Raw genomic sequence first — 12472 nt, forward strand, 5'->3', positions numbered from 1 at the left:
GCGACATGCGTTCTCAAAGTCGCCCTCATATCAGAGGACGCTCCCGAGAACGCATCCATCAAGATCACCGTCAGCCGTCCAGAGGTCGCGAGCACGACAGAACCATCCACATGATCACTCTTCAAGATGATTCCGTCTCAAGCTCACGGGAAAAAGCGCGCGGCGTAGGCGCCCTCCATGAAGTATACAATTTCTCTTCACAAGCTGCAGCCATGCCGCCAGTTCGAAGAAGAAGAACAGATATATCACCTTCTCGAGAGGTCGACCTCAACAAGGTTCCGCCTCCCCGCGATAACGATGCACTCGTGGTCCACGCCAAAATCGGTGGATCGACCGTCAAAGCGAAGTTTTGATCGACCACAGCGGCTCGTCGCGATATTTTGTTCTATCACACGATCCAAGAGATGAACTTACCAAAGTCGGTCTTCATAGACCCCATTGCACCCCTCTTCGATTCAACGGCTCCGAGCCGATCCAATAGGAGACATCATCCTCCCGTCCCGGTGGGATCCCGGAAGACAAAGTCGGCTTCAACACGCCAAATAGCCCTAGATACCAAGTCGCCCCTGGCGCCATTTTAGGGCGCCGTTGGATACATCGATGCGCCGCACCCATCCACGCCGCATCAAGTCATCCGTTTTCCGGCCCAGAGGGAATGATGGAACTGGAAACAACGGGAAGCCCATCATTGTAACCAAATCATTGCAGCAACCAAGACCGAGGAACCTCCCATCTCCGCGAGAACGAATCAAACCTACCAACTATACAATGGCCAAGGATTTAGTGGCCGAGGTGAGAGCTAGCGCAACAAAACAGTACGCTGGGGGCTCCAGCAAGAGTTTCCACTCTCCAGCCCCGATCTCAGCCACTACCAAAGCAGCGGGCATACCAACAGTTCAAATAATGGAGGTCGCCCCATCGAAAAGCATCACGAACAAGCAGAGTCTCGTGATACCACCACAACCTCCCCTCCAACCAGAAGAATGGCAGGGAACTACCCCAGTTTTTGTTGTCACGCCAACAAATGGCCATCTCGACCCGTTGTCGTAATCCACCACGGGACGCCCCAATTCTGACTACTCCACCCGAACACCAACATAGAGCTCGCGCGAGCATTTCGCCCGTAGCCGGCGCCGCGCAGAGCCAAGCACCGACTCAAGACAAGCAGCAAGTGAACCTCGGAACCGAAGACGACCCTAAACTCGTCTATGTGGGAGCCAACCTAGACCCCACACTTAAGGCTCAACTTGTAAACTTTCTGTCTATGAATAAAGACGTGTTCGCTTGGTCGTATATCGATGTACCTGGCATAGACCCTAGTGTTGCATGCCACCGGTTAAATGTCAACCCTGGTGCCAAACCAGTTCGACAGCGTCCTAGACGATTGTCACTACGCTTTCAAAAAGCAATCAACGACGAGGTAGATAAGCTCAAACAAGTCGGTTTCATCCGGAAGGTCGACTACCCAGAGTGGATCGCCAACATAGTGGCAGTCCCGAAAAAGAATGGCACGGTCCGATTGTGCGTCGACTTCACCAACGTCAATCAAGAAACTCCGAAAGACAGCTTCCCCCTACCAAGAATCGACCAACTAGTCGACCAGACTTGTGGGCACGAGCTGTTATCATTCATGGACGCGTATAGCGGGTACAATCAGATACCACTAGCTGAAGAAGATCAGGAGAAGACATCGTTCATCACTGAACAAGGAATTTATTGTTACAACGTTCTCCCGTTCGGACTAAAGAACGCAGGAGCGACCTATCAACGGCTAGTAACTAACATGTTCCAGGACATGTTAGGAGATACCATGGAGGTCTACATAGACGACATGGTGGTCAAGAGCAAAAAAGCAGCTGATCACCTCACTTTCACCTCGAGCAAGCGTTCTCCGACTAAGGCGAACCGAATGAAGTCAATCCGAAAAGTGTCTTTTTTGAGCCGCCCTCCCGAAAATTTCTCGGATATCGTCTCACAACGAGGCATCGGCAAATCCAGACCAAATTGGGCGCTCATCGACATGCCCGACCCCAAACAAAGAAACAGATACAAAAGTTGTCGGTATGGTCGCCGCACTCAACCGATTCATATCCGAGCATCGGACAAATGCCGACCGTTCTTCACGGATACTAAAGAAAGGCGAGCAATTCTCATGGAACGATCAATGCCACCAAGCATTCGCTACCCTCGCGAGTACCTCACAACACCTCCCGCCCTAGCAAAACCAACGTACGACGGAAACTCTGGGCTCTACACGGTATCCGATTTAAGCCATTAGTTCAGTCCTATTCAAGGACGAAACACAATTCAGAAAAGCCGATCTACTTCACAAGCAAGACACTTTACCCGGTAGAAAGAACTACTCCTACATAGAAAGAGGCGGTCCTTGCTTTGTTGTACTCGGCAAGAAAATTTAGACCATATTTCCGTGCTCATCCAATCAAAGGGGCTTAGCGATCTTCCTTTAAAGAGGATTCTTCACAAAGAAAACAAGACTACTAGGATGGCATTATGGGCGAAGAGTCAGGGCAAACACCACATCGACTTCGGCCCCGCCGCGATATCCACGAAGGGGCGGTCGTTCGGCAGATTTCCTCGCCCGATTTCCCGTCGACGACCCTAATTGGGAGGTCAAAACGCAGGTCGACCCAAGAAAGCGAGCATGCAAACGTCCGGTCTCTCTCGTCGATGGTTCCAAAGAACCCCGAGGCGATGGTATGGGAATCGTTTTAGTCTCCCCGAGGAGCTATGGTAGAAAAGGCAGATAGACTTAGACTTAACGTCCAACAACGGCGAAGCAGTACGAAGCACTAATAATGGGAATCTTGTACGGCGATCCAAATTTCGGAGTAAAAGAGATCCAAATCTTTAGTGACTCGCGAATCGGTCGTTCGCCAGTTGCAAAAGAGTACACTACCGGCCGAAGGTAACCTCTCCAAATACCTTCAAGTTGTTAACAATTTGCTTCCATCATTTAGCGGAGCGACGATACACCATTTTTTATGCGTGGCGAACCGTCCACGCGATAGCTTGGCATGCCAGCCACTTTCGGACACCGAACTGTGTCCCTCGACAATTACTTATCGAGTAGTCGATTCGATCGACCCGACTTACCAAGCGGACCGTCTTCCGCAATTAGCGACTGTTCCCACTCTCGAAGATCGACGAGTCAATCCCGGATCACGACCTATTATACAAGATATCATCGATGCGGCACACTCCCGCTGGAGCGCCCCAAAGCCAAGAAGGTTCCACATCAAGCACGCAGCTATTGTTTGGTGAATCGGCCAGATTATTCCGCAAATCCAGCGGGGACCTCATCACCGAGATGTATCGATCGAACAAGGCCAGGCTAATTTTTGCTGAAATTCATGAAGGAGAATGGCAACCATCTTTGCCGAGGTCGATCACTTGCCCACAAAGCGATCTCCCGCGGCTTCCGGCCTCAGATGCGCGATTGATGCTAAAGCGTATGTCCTCAAATGTGTCAAATGCCAAACATTTGGTCACAACATCATACAACCCGGCTTCGCCGAATTGATTAACATCGCGAGCCCTTGGCCGTTCCACATGTGGGGCATGGACATTATGGGACCATTCATCCCTCGAAGAGCACCGGCCGGCTTCGATTAAGTCCTTGTTGCCACGCACTACTTCACCAAGTGGGTTGAAGCAATTCCATTAGCACACGCCAAAGAATCACACGTCAGAAATTTCATTTGGACCCATATCATCACCCGGTTTGGCTTACCACATACACTGGTGATGGACAATGGCTCCCAGTTCAAGGGAAAAACAGTCAAAGAGTTTCTAGCCAAATGGAAGATCGTTCATGCATTCTCCACACCACAGTACGCTCAAAGCAATGGACAAGCAGAGGCCAGCAACAAGGCCATTCTAGAGAATTTGAAGAAGAAAATTGAAAAGAACAAGAGCCAGTGGCCAAACCAGCTGGAGAACATACTATGGGCTCATCGCGACTACAAATTCGCTCAAGCACCGGGCGAAGTCACCATTTTCCCTGTGCTATGGCACAGAAGCCGTCATCCCCACCGAGCTGACAATCACGACAACCCGATCTGAACTTGTCGAATCAGGCCTTAATGACTCAGTTCTAGCTCGAGAGATCGACCTCCTCGAGGAACGGCGCGACCTAGCAGCCATCAGGGTGGCAGCCTACCAACAGGTCCTCAAGAGATCTTACAACAAACGAGTACATCCACGGTCTTTTCAACCGGGGGATCTCGTTTTGAAGAAAACTCAAGATGACGCTAAGCTAGCACCAACGTGGGAAGGCCCTTACATAGTGGAACGCGTCGTTGGCAACGGCGCGTATTGGATTAAAACCCAAGAAGGAAAGTTGCTGCCACGACCATGGAACACATACTTGCTAAAGCAATTTTACCAATAGTTGTATTACGCATTGTAATTCCTGCTCCCAGGCACTACAAAGTTCGTATGAAAGAAACTCAAGATTGTTATCATAAATGGCGGATCTAGTCACATCTCCAAACCATACCCTTCACACAGCAAGCTCCATACCGAAACACGCTCTCATACGAGCAGGACGCTCTCAGGAGCTTACAGGCCTATCGCCTCTCCGAGTCTCGCTAAGTTGAGGACCTACACTTTTAGGATCAACTAACCGAGAACGCCGGGAGCAAAACGCCTCGGGGGGCTAAACACGCTCTCCAAAGGCGGGGCGGCTCTCGGGAGCTTACGGGCTTATCGCCTCTCCGAAGTCTCGCTAAGTTGAGGACCTATACTTCTAGGATCAACTAACCGAGAACGCCTTCACCGGGGAACGAGACGCATGCCGAGGGGCTAAACACACGCTCATACGGCGGGGCGGCTCTCCGGGAGCTTACAGGCTTATCGCCTCTCCGAAGTCTCGCTAAGTTGAGGACCTATACTTCTAGGATCAACTAAAGTGAACGCCTCAGAGCGAAACGCCCTCGGGGGGCTAAACACGCCTCTCATACGAAAGCAGACGCTCTCGGGGAGCTTACAGGGCTTATCGCCTCTCCGAAGTCTCGCTAAGTTGAGGACCTATACTTCTAGGATCAACTAAGCGAGAACGCCTCCGAGCGAAGCATACCTCGGGGGCTAAACACGCTCTCATACGAAAGCGGGGCGCCTCGGGGAGCTTACAGGCTTATCGCCTCTCCGAAGTCTCGCTAAGTTGAGGACCTATACTTCTAGGATCAACTAAGCGAACGCCTCTCAGAGCGTAACGCCTCGGGGGCTAAACACGCTCTCATACTGGCGGGGCGGCTCTCGGGGAGCTTACAGCTTATCGCCTCTCCGAAGTCTCGCTAAGTTGAGGACCTATACTTCTAGGATCAACTAAGCGAAGCGGCTCCCGAGCGAGCACGCCCTCGGGGGCTAAACACGCTCTCTCATCGGGCGGGGCCTCTCGAGGAGCTTCTGTGGGCTCATCGCCTCTCAAGTCTCGCTAAGTTGGGGGCCTACACTTTTAGGATCAACTAAGCGAGCTTCTACGCCAGAAGCGAGCACCCTCGGGGGGCTAAACACGCTCTCATACAAGCGGGGCGCCTCGGGGAGCTTACAGGGCTATCGCCTCTCGAATCTCGCTAAGTTGGGGGCTACACTTTTCGAATCAACTAAGCGAACGCCTCAGAGCATTTCGCCCTCACGACTAACACAAACTCTTATCCGGCGGGGCGTTCTAAGGATCTTACGGGCTAAGTTAGCCTATACTTTTTCCCTCAACTAGACGAGGACCGATACTCTAGGGTTAACCAACGACTAAAACAAAACGCCCGGTGAGCACCATAACCATGACGCTTTCGCGGGGACACGGTCCCCTTTTAGGCCCTACAAACCTCAAACATTTACACTATCGAAGTTCCGTGCATTATCATAGCGGCTTAACATGTAACGAGAATACATTTTAAAGCAAAATCCATAAAAGATCAATCAAAGCCATGAACAAATCGGACCAAAGCATTTGATAACCAAAATACGTCACGAATCAAAGTGCTCAACAAAAAGGACCAAAACATATCGATCCAAATCCGATCTAGAACACCGACCTGGCTGGGTCTACCCGGAAAATCCGTGTCGGCTACCAAATTACAAAACCAAAGTTAACGAACGCCACTTTCGTGGAAACCAGCCCAAATTCAAAAGAAGCGAATCGCTTCGGGCAAGCCCGAAAACGCGAGCTCTAATGTTTAACCCTCATAGGGGGCAAAGAAGACACACGCGTTATCAAACAAACAAGAAAAAACATATTCTCACCAATAAACACAATCACCATCACGGAGCAGCGACCACATGTTTATCCTCAGGAACGGTCTTTGGTTGAGGGAACGTATCCGGCGGCTTCCTTGAACAACACGCATACCGGCCTCTCAAGCCCCATCTGCCTTCTTTAGCTGACAGTATTTCTCGTCCAGCTTGGCGTACTCACTACAGGCAGTGGTATACGCGTTCTGAGCCTTACGGGCAACCCTCTGGCATTGCTTCGCGTGCTTTCGGTGACTTCGCGCGATCTCCATTTGCAAATCAACATCGACGCGACAAGTTTCTCATTTTCATCGAATAAAGACGACATCTAGCCGACATAGTCTCCAGCCTTTTCTTGTTAGCTACCCGAGCAGCTCGCAGACATCCCATCTCGACTCGGGCATCAATTATCGATATCGAGGCGTTGCACCACCCTCTTTCAACTTATCATAACCAAAGAAGAAACTACAAGTCTGGCGGGACAATGAAAATCAATCAAAGCGGACGGCGAAAATTTAACAAACAACGACTTTCACCAAACAGCTCGCCATGTCCATGGTCCCCGGGAGCGTATCCATATCTTCGTCCCGACCTCCTCTTTGTCCCCATCCGGCCCCAAAGACGATACCCCTCGGAAGACTAGCTATAGCGCGAGTGGAAGCTGCGATCCGCGCTTTAAAGACGCCTCTTCCCCCCGACATCCCGATGTAGAAGAACTTCGCTCCCCGTCCCGGTAGCGGGCGCTGAAACTCCCACTAGCGGCGTGGCCCCCGGTCAGTCGTCCATCCGTTCGGCTGCCGAGGGAACACCCGTCCTCCCGATGGGCTGACGATCACAATACCTCGATTGGGAGCCCGACCTCCGGGCCGTTTAGCTTTTGGGCCCGACGCCACCGCCTTCCTCTTGCCACGGTCCTCGTGCACGTGAGGATAAAACTCCATTTCCTCCATCAGTAGAGGAGAGCTCTCTCGTAGACTGCCTTCTCCCCTACTAAAAGCGTGACACCGAGCCATAGGAAAAGCTACAGCACAAGGAACAAAACAAAGCCAATAAAGGAGAGATAGCATCCAACATCACAATCAAAAGAATGAAAGAACAAACATACCTGAGAAGATGACCAACGAAAGCAAGCAAGTTCAGAGGAGCGAAGACAGCAGCAACAGGAAGTCCAAATGTCGTCGCTCTCCCCGAACAGTTTCTATTTATGCAAGGGAAACGTCTCTTCCCGAGGCAACTCATTAAGGCATCGAGACGCCAAACGCCAGTCCAACTGGCAACCATCATTTCATATTTCACAGACCATTCATCTCCACACACGTGCCCAGCACGCACTGTAATGGAAGTGACCACTGCTCACAGGACGCTCCAGCCGTACCTATACTGATTAACTAGAGGACGCTAACACCAGCTACACGCAAAACAGTTCAAGAGTGACACAAGTCCACCACCCCAAAGGCATACAAATCAAACAGACATACAATACGCAAGGAAGAAAAACAAAGAATAACAATATAGCCTTAATATAAAACTGTTAGCAAACTGAAGACCACAATCCGATACTCGAATTCGCCCGAATAAAGCCGAGCTGGTCTGGGTCTGAAATCCAAATCCGGCTAAAACATCGATTATCATACGACGCAGACAAAGAAAGGACGAATGCTCCGGGGTAACCCGGAAAACAGCTCTATTGTTTTAGGCCAGAGGCCGCTTACAAACACAAAAACCAGACATTGACCTCTCAAATAACATCATATAAGCCTTCAACAAGAGGGACGTCCAGCACTTGGGAACAACTCGGATCACTAGGAGACGCCACCACTCCTTCAGTTAACGTCCCACCCAGACCACCAACTACGGGAGGTTGATCCGCAACCACCTCACCAGCAGGAGTGAGAACGACCGCAGGACCAGCACTACCGACCTCAAGTGAATCGACCTGTCGATCTAGGGCAGGTCCTTGAGCTGGCTCCTCGGGCAGGTCGCTGTATCTCGCCTCCAGTTCTTCTATTTCAGCACGGATAGCAAGATAGGCTGCCCTCGCCTCCATCGCAGTAGTTTTACAACGTGCAGCGAGCGTATTAGCAGCAGCAGCCTTTTTCTTCAGATCATCGACCTCATGCCTCAACCCAGCCGCCTCGTTCACAGCCGACGTCCTCTCCAGAGACAGCGTAACCAGTTGTGCCTTCAGAGTATCCAGCTCCACCTTCTCCAATTGAGCTATCGCTCGGAGATCGGAGACCTCGAGCCTCGAGGACTCGACCTCCGACTTCTCCATCTCAAAAACAAAGGCGGTATTGTCTTCAATTTCTGATACCCGGCAACCAGCTGCAGAAGCTTCGCACATAATACCACAAACAAACGATAAGCAACAGTGTACAATAAGTGATAGCACAAACAGTAACAACGCGACCACTTACCAGACAAATCGCCTTATCCACCCCAAATCAACTCCGACTCCTTGGCGTCAAGGTCCTTCCTATCACCATCAAAGCGTCATCCCTCCAACAAACAAGCGGCTATGGGTGCGGACTTGTAGTCTGCAACCGACCTCTTCACATAAGCTTCTTCCCGCCACCTCATCAATGTACATCGGGTTGCTCGGCTCCATTTCGTCCTTGCCCGATCTTGGGCGGCCCCCAAAGCATCTCTTAAGCCAACCTTCCCCTTCATCTTGCCTGAGGCATCTCCAACAACCCGGGGTCGAACGACCTCCGGGGCAACCTCCGGGCCTTCCTCAACTAGAACGCTGAAGTCGGGCATCGGCCTCGACCTCGGGTTGCGAGCTGCCCTCCCACCCATTCGCACCTCACTACCCTGTGCGGTCTAGGCCACCCTCGCAGTCTTAGCAGGTCGGTACTCCGGAACGTCGGAGGGAGCGTCCTCCACGTCGACAGGAGCATCCTCCCGACCCATCCCCGATCCAGACCCGGAGGCCCCAGCACCCCCGAGGGGTCGCTTCACCCCAGTACGGCCTCGGTTTCTATCCTCTCTGATCACCAGATCACTCCCACGCTTCTCCATAACACGTACTTTGGACGCTCCCTTACCACGAGCCCTTGTTTTCTGAGCTTCCCTTCTCTTCCGAAAGACAGGCCCTCAACGCTCCTTAAAGAATCCGGCGACCTCTGGCAACTTCGCGATTTTCGGCCGAATTCATTTAGCGAAGCTCTCGATCAACTTTGCTTTCGGTTCGTCTCACGTGCGGGGACGATTATCTGTACAAAAGACAAAATAACAAATGTTAGATCAATACAGGATCAATCGATATCAGCGTAAAACCTAAGAAGACGTACTGGTACCCACCCGATCAAAATCCTGCGTTCTCATCCCACACCGAACCAGCTTCGCCGCGGTAGTTACCGACTAACAGAACGGTCTTTTATCCCAAGACTTCGTTACTCATCCATCCGAACGCAGGCGGCAAGTAGCTCGAGTTTGCAAGCTAAAGTTATATGCCCTAGATCGGCTTCAAAGTGAAGTGCTCAATAATATCGGCCGAATCGATCGGTATTCACGGCGGCGTTCAATGAGTCGAACACCTTTAACAACCGCCACGTGTTACCCACGAACCGCACCGCGGCGCTTTACCACAACGGTTCAAAAATTCGCCAAAACCAACCGAAAGGTATCGTCATATAAGCCTCGGTACCCCCCTCACGACGATCACCCCGTGGTGCGGTGGGACGTACCTATCACTAAAGACCAAATCGCCTCGCCCAGGCTCGTGGATCTCGAGACCGTCTACGTTTATACCATATCTCTTCCTTAGATATGGAAACGCCCTCAAAGCGTGTTTATCCACAGCGATACTGGCGGGCGGCTTCGCCGAAGGCGACCTCTCACCGCGTCTGAAGTGTCAACGTCGGCAACCACGAAGCGGTCGAGCATCGCCTTCCTCACTCATGACTCATCCCCATCACCCTCACCCAAAGATACCAACCGATTAGATGCGTCTCCTCCTCATCTCCCCAACCAAGGGAAACTTCCGCGAACCTCGTTCGAGCGAGTGTCATCGAATCCGACATCTTTCTCCTCTAAGCTTAACAAATCTAGCTACTAGTATCTAATAAAGTACCCTAACAACTCTAGCACAGAAGCTTAGCACCAAACAAGGGAAACGGATTCAAAAATGGCAGAGAACTAACCTGAAGATTGATGCGCTAATGAAGTTCTCTCTACCAGACAAAGCAGCCAAATGAAGTCTCAGTCAAGCAAGTAAAATTTTTGAACAACCGCCCCTCCAGTTTCCAAGGCATTATGATTACACCCTAGCCCTAGCCGCCCACGACGTCCAAGTAACTGTCTTGTCTTTTCACATCCCGAAAAAACGGGGCGCCACGTTTTCCTCTCGCTCGCCGGATCATCACGCGTCTTTTCACACGCGCGTCACCGCGATCGCACCAACTAGCTCACGCGGTTAACACTAGCTGTTCTACACTGATCGTGGCCGATTCCCATCTATCACATAGTACGCGCGTGCCACCGTTCTCTCTCAGCAGGTCGTTATCACAACCCCCTCGAGAGGGGTCGGTAGGGGAGTGATATTCTCTATCCAAAGACGCTTAGCATGGTGGAACTAATGCACCGACCTATGGTATCGGGGTCGCATCCATGAGCCAACATCGGCGCCACAAGGCGGATCGCAACATCACGCGAACTACACCGGTGCGACCGCACCCTATCCATAAGCAATCATGGTGAAGGTGTACTTGCACTAATCCCGACCGTCGGTCACCGATCCACGACATAAAGCTACTTGCCCGGTACGCCACTCCTCATCATCACAGCGGACCTATGTAGATATTTCTCCGCATTACTCCCATGATCCACACCCCACGTTGGCGACATCCTTTACACGGAGGGGTGAGGATACACTTTCAATCTCTATAAATACCACTCCTATGAACTCGCCCGGACGATTCTACTCGAGTCCAGGAACCCGTGAGTAAGATCGTGGGCGATTAAGCTCTCAAAGCCGAACTCGGTCTCACCCATCCATCCATATCAGTCCCCCAGAGACTGTTTGTAAGGGAATATCACATCACACCTTTACAAGGCCTTAGCTACTTTCCACCTGCCTTTGCTGTTTATATCAGTGCTGCTTGCCACCATACTGGCTGCTTTACCCTTGTTCCGACGCTGTTTAAGGAACTCCAGCATTTCTGCGGCCTGACGGATGGATGAGTCTTGTTGGTTGATAATGTGTGCAGTATCAACGCGCACAGAGCTTTGCTCAGCACTATCCAAGTTTAGTAAGCTTAATGAAGGTAGTTTCTTGAGTCTCTCAACCATAGAGCTACTTCCAATTATCTGTGCAAGAAGCATAGCGGATCTTGCAAGCTGTCTATTGCCAGGAGAATATAATAAACATTTTTTCAAGATTTCTGCTAGTGTTACTTTTGGCACAACATTCATATCCACTGAAGAATTGTGGATTTCATTCCCACGTACTATCGAACTGGCATGCTGCTTTACTCTTTTATAATCTTCTATTAGCCAAAGAACCAGAGATGAGAGTTGTTCTATCTGAAGATCTTCAGCCTTGGACTGTGAGCATGAGAGAGATTCCTTGTCTGTGGAAGATTCACAAAGAAAAACAATGGAAAAACGCCATTAGAGGGATCTGATAAAATTCTATAACTTCACAATAGTGTCAGTATGACACTGATGATGGATCTTGAACTCATTTTTTCTTTTGTTAGAATGTGGAAATAATAGCTAAGGAAAATTCACATCTGTTAAATATTTCCAAGTATTAAAAACAAATTGCCTAGAAGATTACCAATTTCATATTTCATGGTATCCCGCCTCTCCAGTGTTTGAAAAACTGCCTGAAGCATGATTAAGATCAAGTCCGGTTCTCTACTTGACAATCTGGTTATCACAAGTTTAAATAGATTAGTTAACCCTGTTTGGGTTCTCGAATCTCCAGATATTTGCTCCACTCCAGAATCATGGAGAGGCTCTACCACATTTGAAGAGTCAAATGCCTTCACGAGGAGGTCCAGCAGCACCACAACTACCTCCGAAGGGGAAGAAGTATATAACTGAAAAAGTTTCCGAAGAATTCTTGTAATATGTTTCTTAGGACATGAGATCAGATCACATTGGACTCATCAGCACAAACACACACAAAAGAATGGACAAATGTAAGGATTTACGAAAGCTTGACAAGATCAATTATCTTGAGATTGAGAACCATGAAGCTTTTTGAAGACTA

The 12472-nt window shown here is 50.3% G+C and overlaps 1 protein-coding gene across 1 annotated transcript; it reads right to left on the reverse strand.

The window, feature by feature from the left end:
* Positions 1-11301: 11301 nt before the first annotated feature.
* Positions 11302-12395, reverse strand: LOC147485451 (uncharacterized). Its single transcript, XM_086573523.1, has 2 exons — positions 12035-12395; positions 11302-11825 (listed from the first exon to the last, which is right to left on the reverse strand). The coding sequence occupies exons 1-2, from the start codon at positions 12090-12092 to the stop codon at positions 11302-11304; spliced, it is 582 nt and encodes a 193-aa protein (XP_086429649.1). The 5' UTR covers positions 12093-12395.
* Between the last annotated feature and the right edge of the window lie 77 nt (positions 12396-12472).

Source organism: Coptis chinensis, chromosome 7 (genome assembly GCF_015680905.1).
Source record: "Coptis chinensis isolate HL-2020 chromosome 7, ASM1568090v1, whole genome shotgun sequence".
Classification (NCBI taxonomy): domain Eukaryota; kingdom Viridiplantae; phylum Streptophyta; class Magnoliopsida; order Ranunculales; family Ranunculaceae; genus Coptis; species Coptis chinensis.

Excerpts from the sequence above, each read along its gene's own strand:
- LOC147485451 (XM_086573523.1), bottom strand. The coding sequence starts at position 12,092 with ATGCTTCAGGCAGTTTTTCAAACACTGGAGAGGCGGGATACCATGAAA. Across the intron at positions 11,826-12,034 it reads TACCATGAAATATGAAATTG|ACAAGGAATCTCTCTCATGC; the intron begins GTAATCTTCTAG and ends AATCTTCCACAG.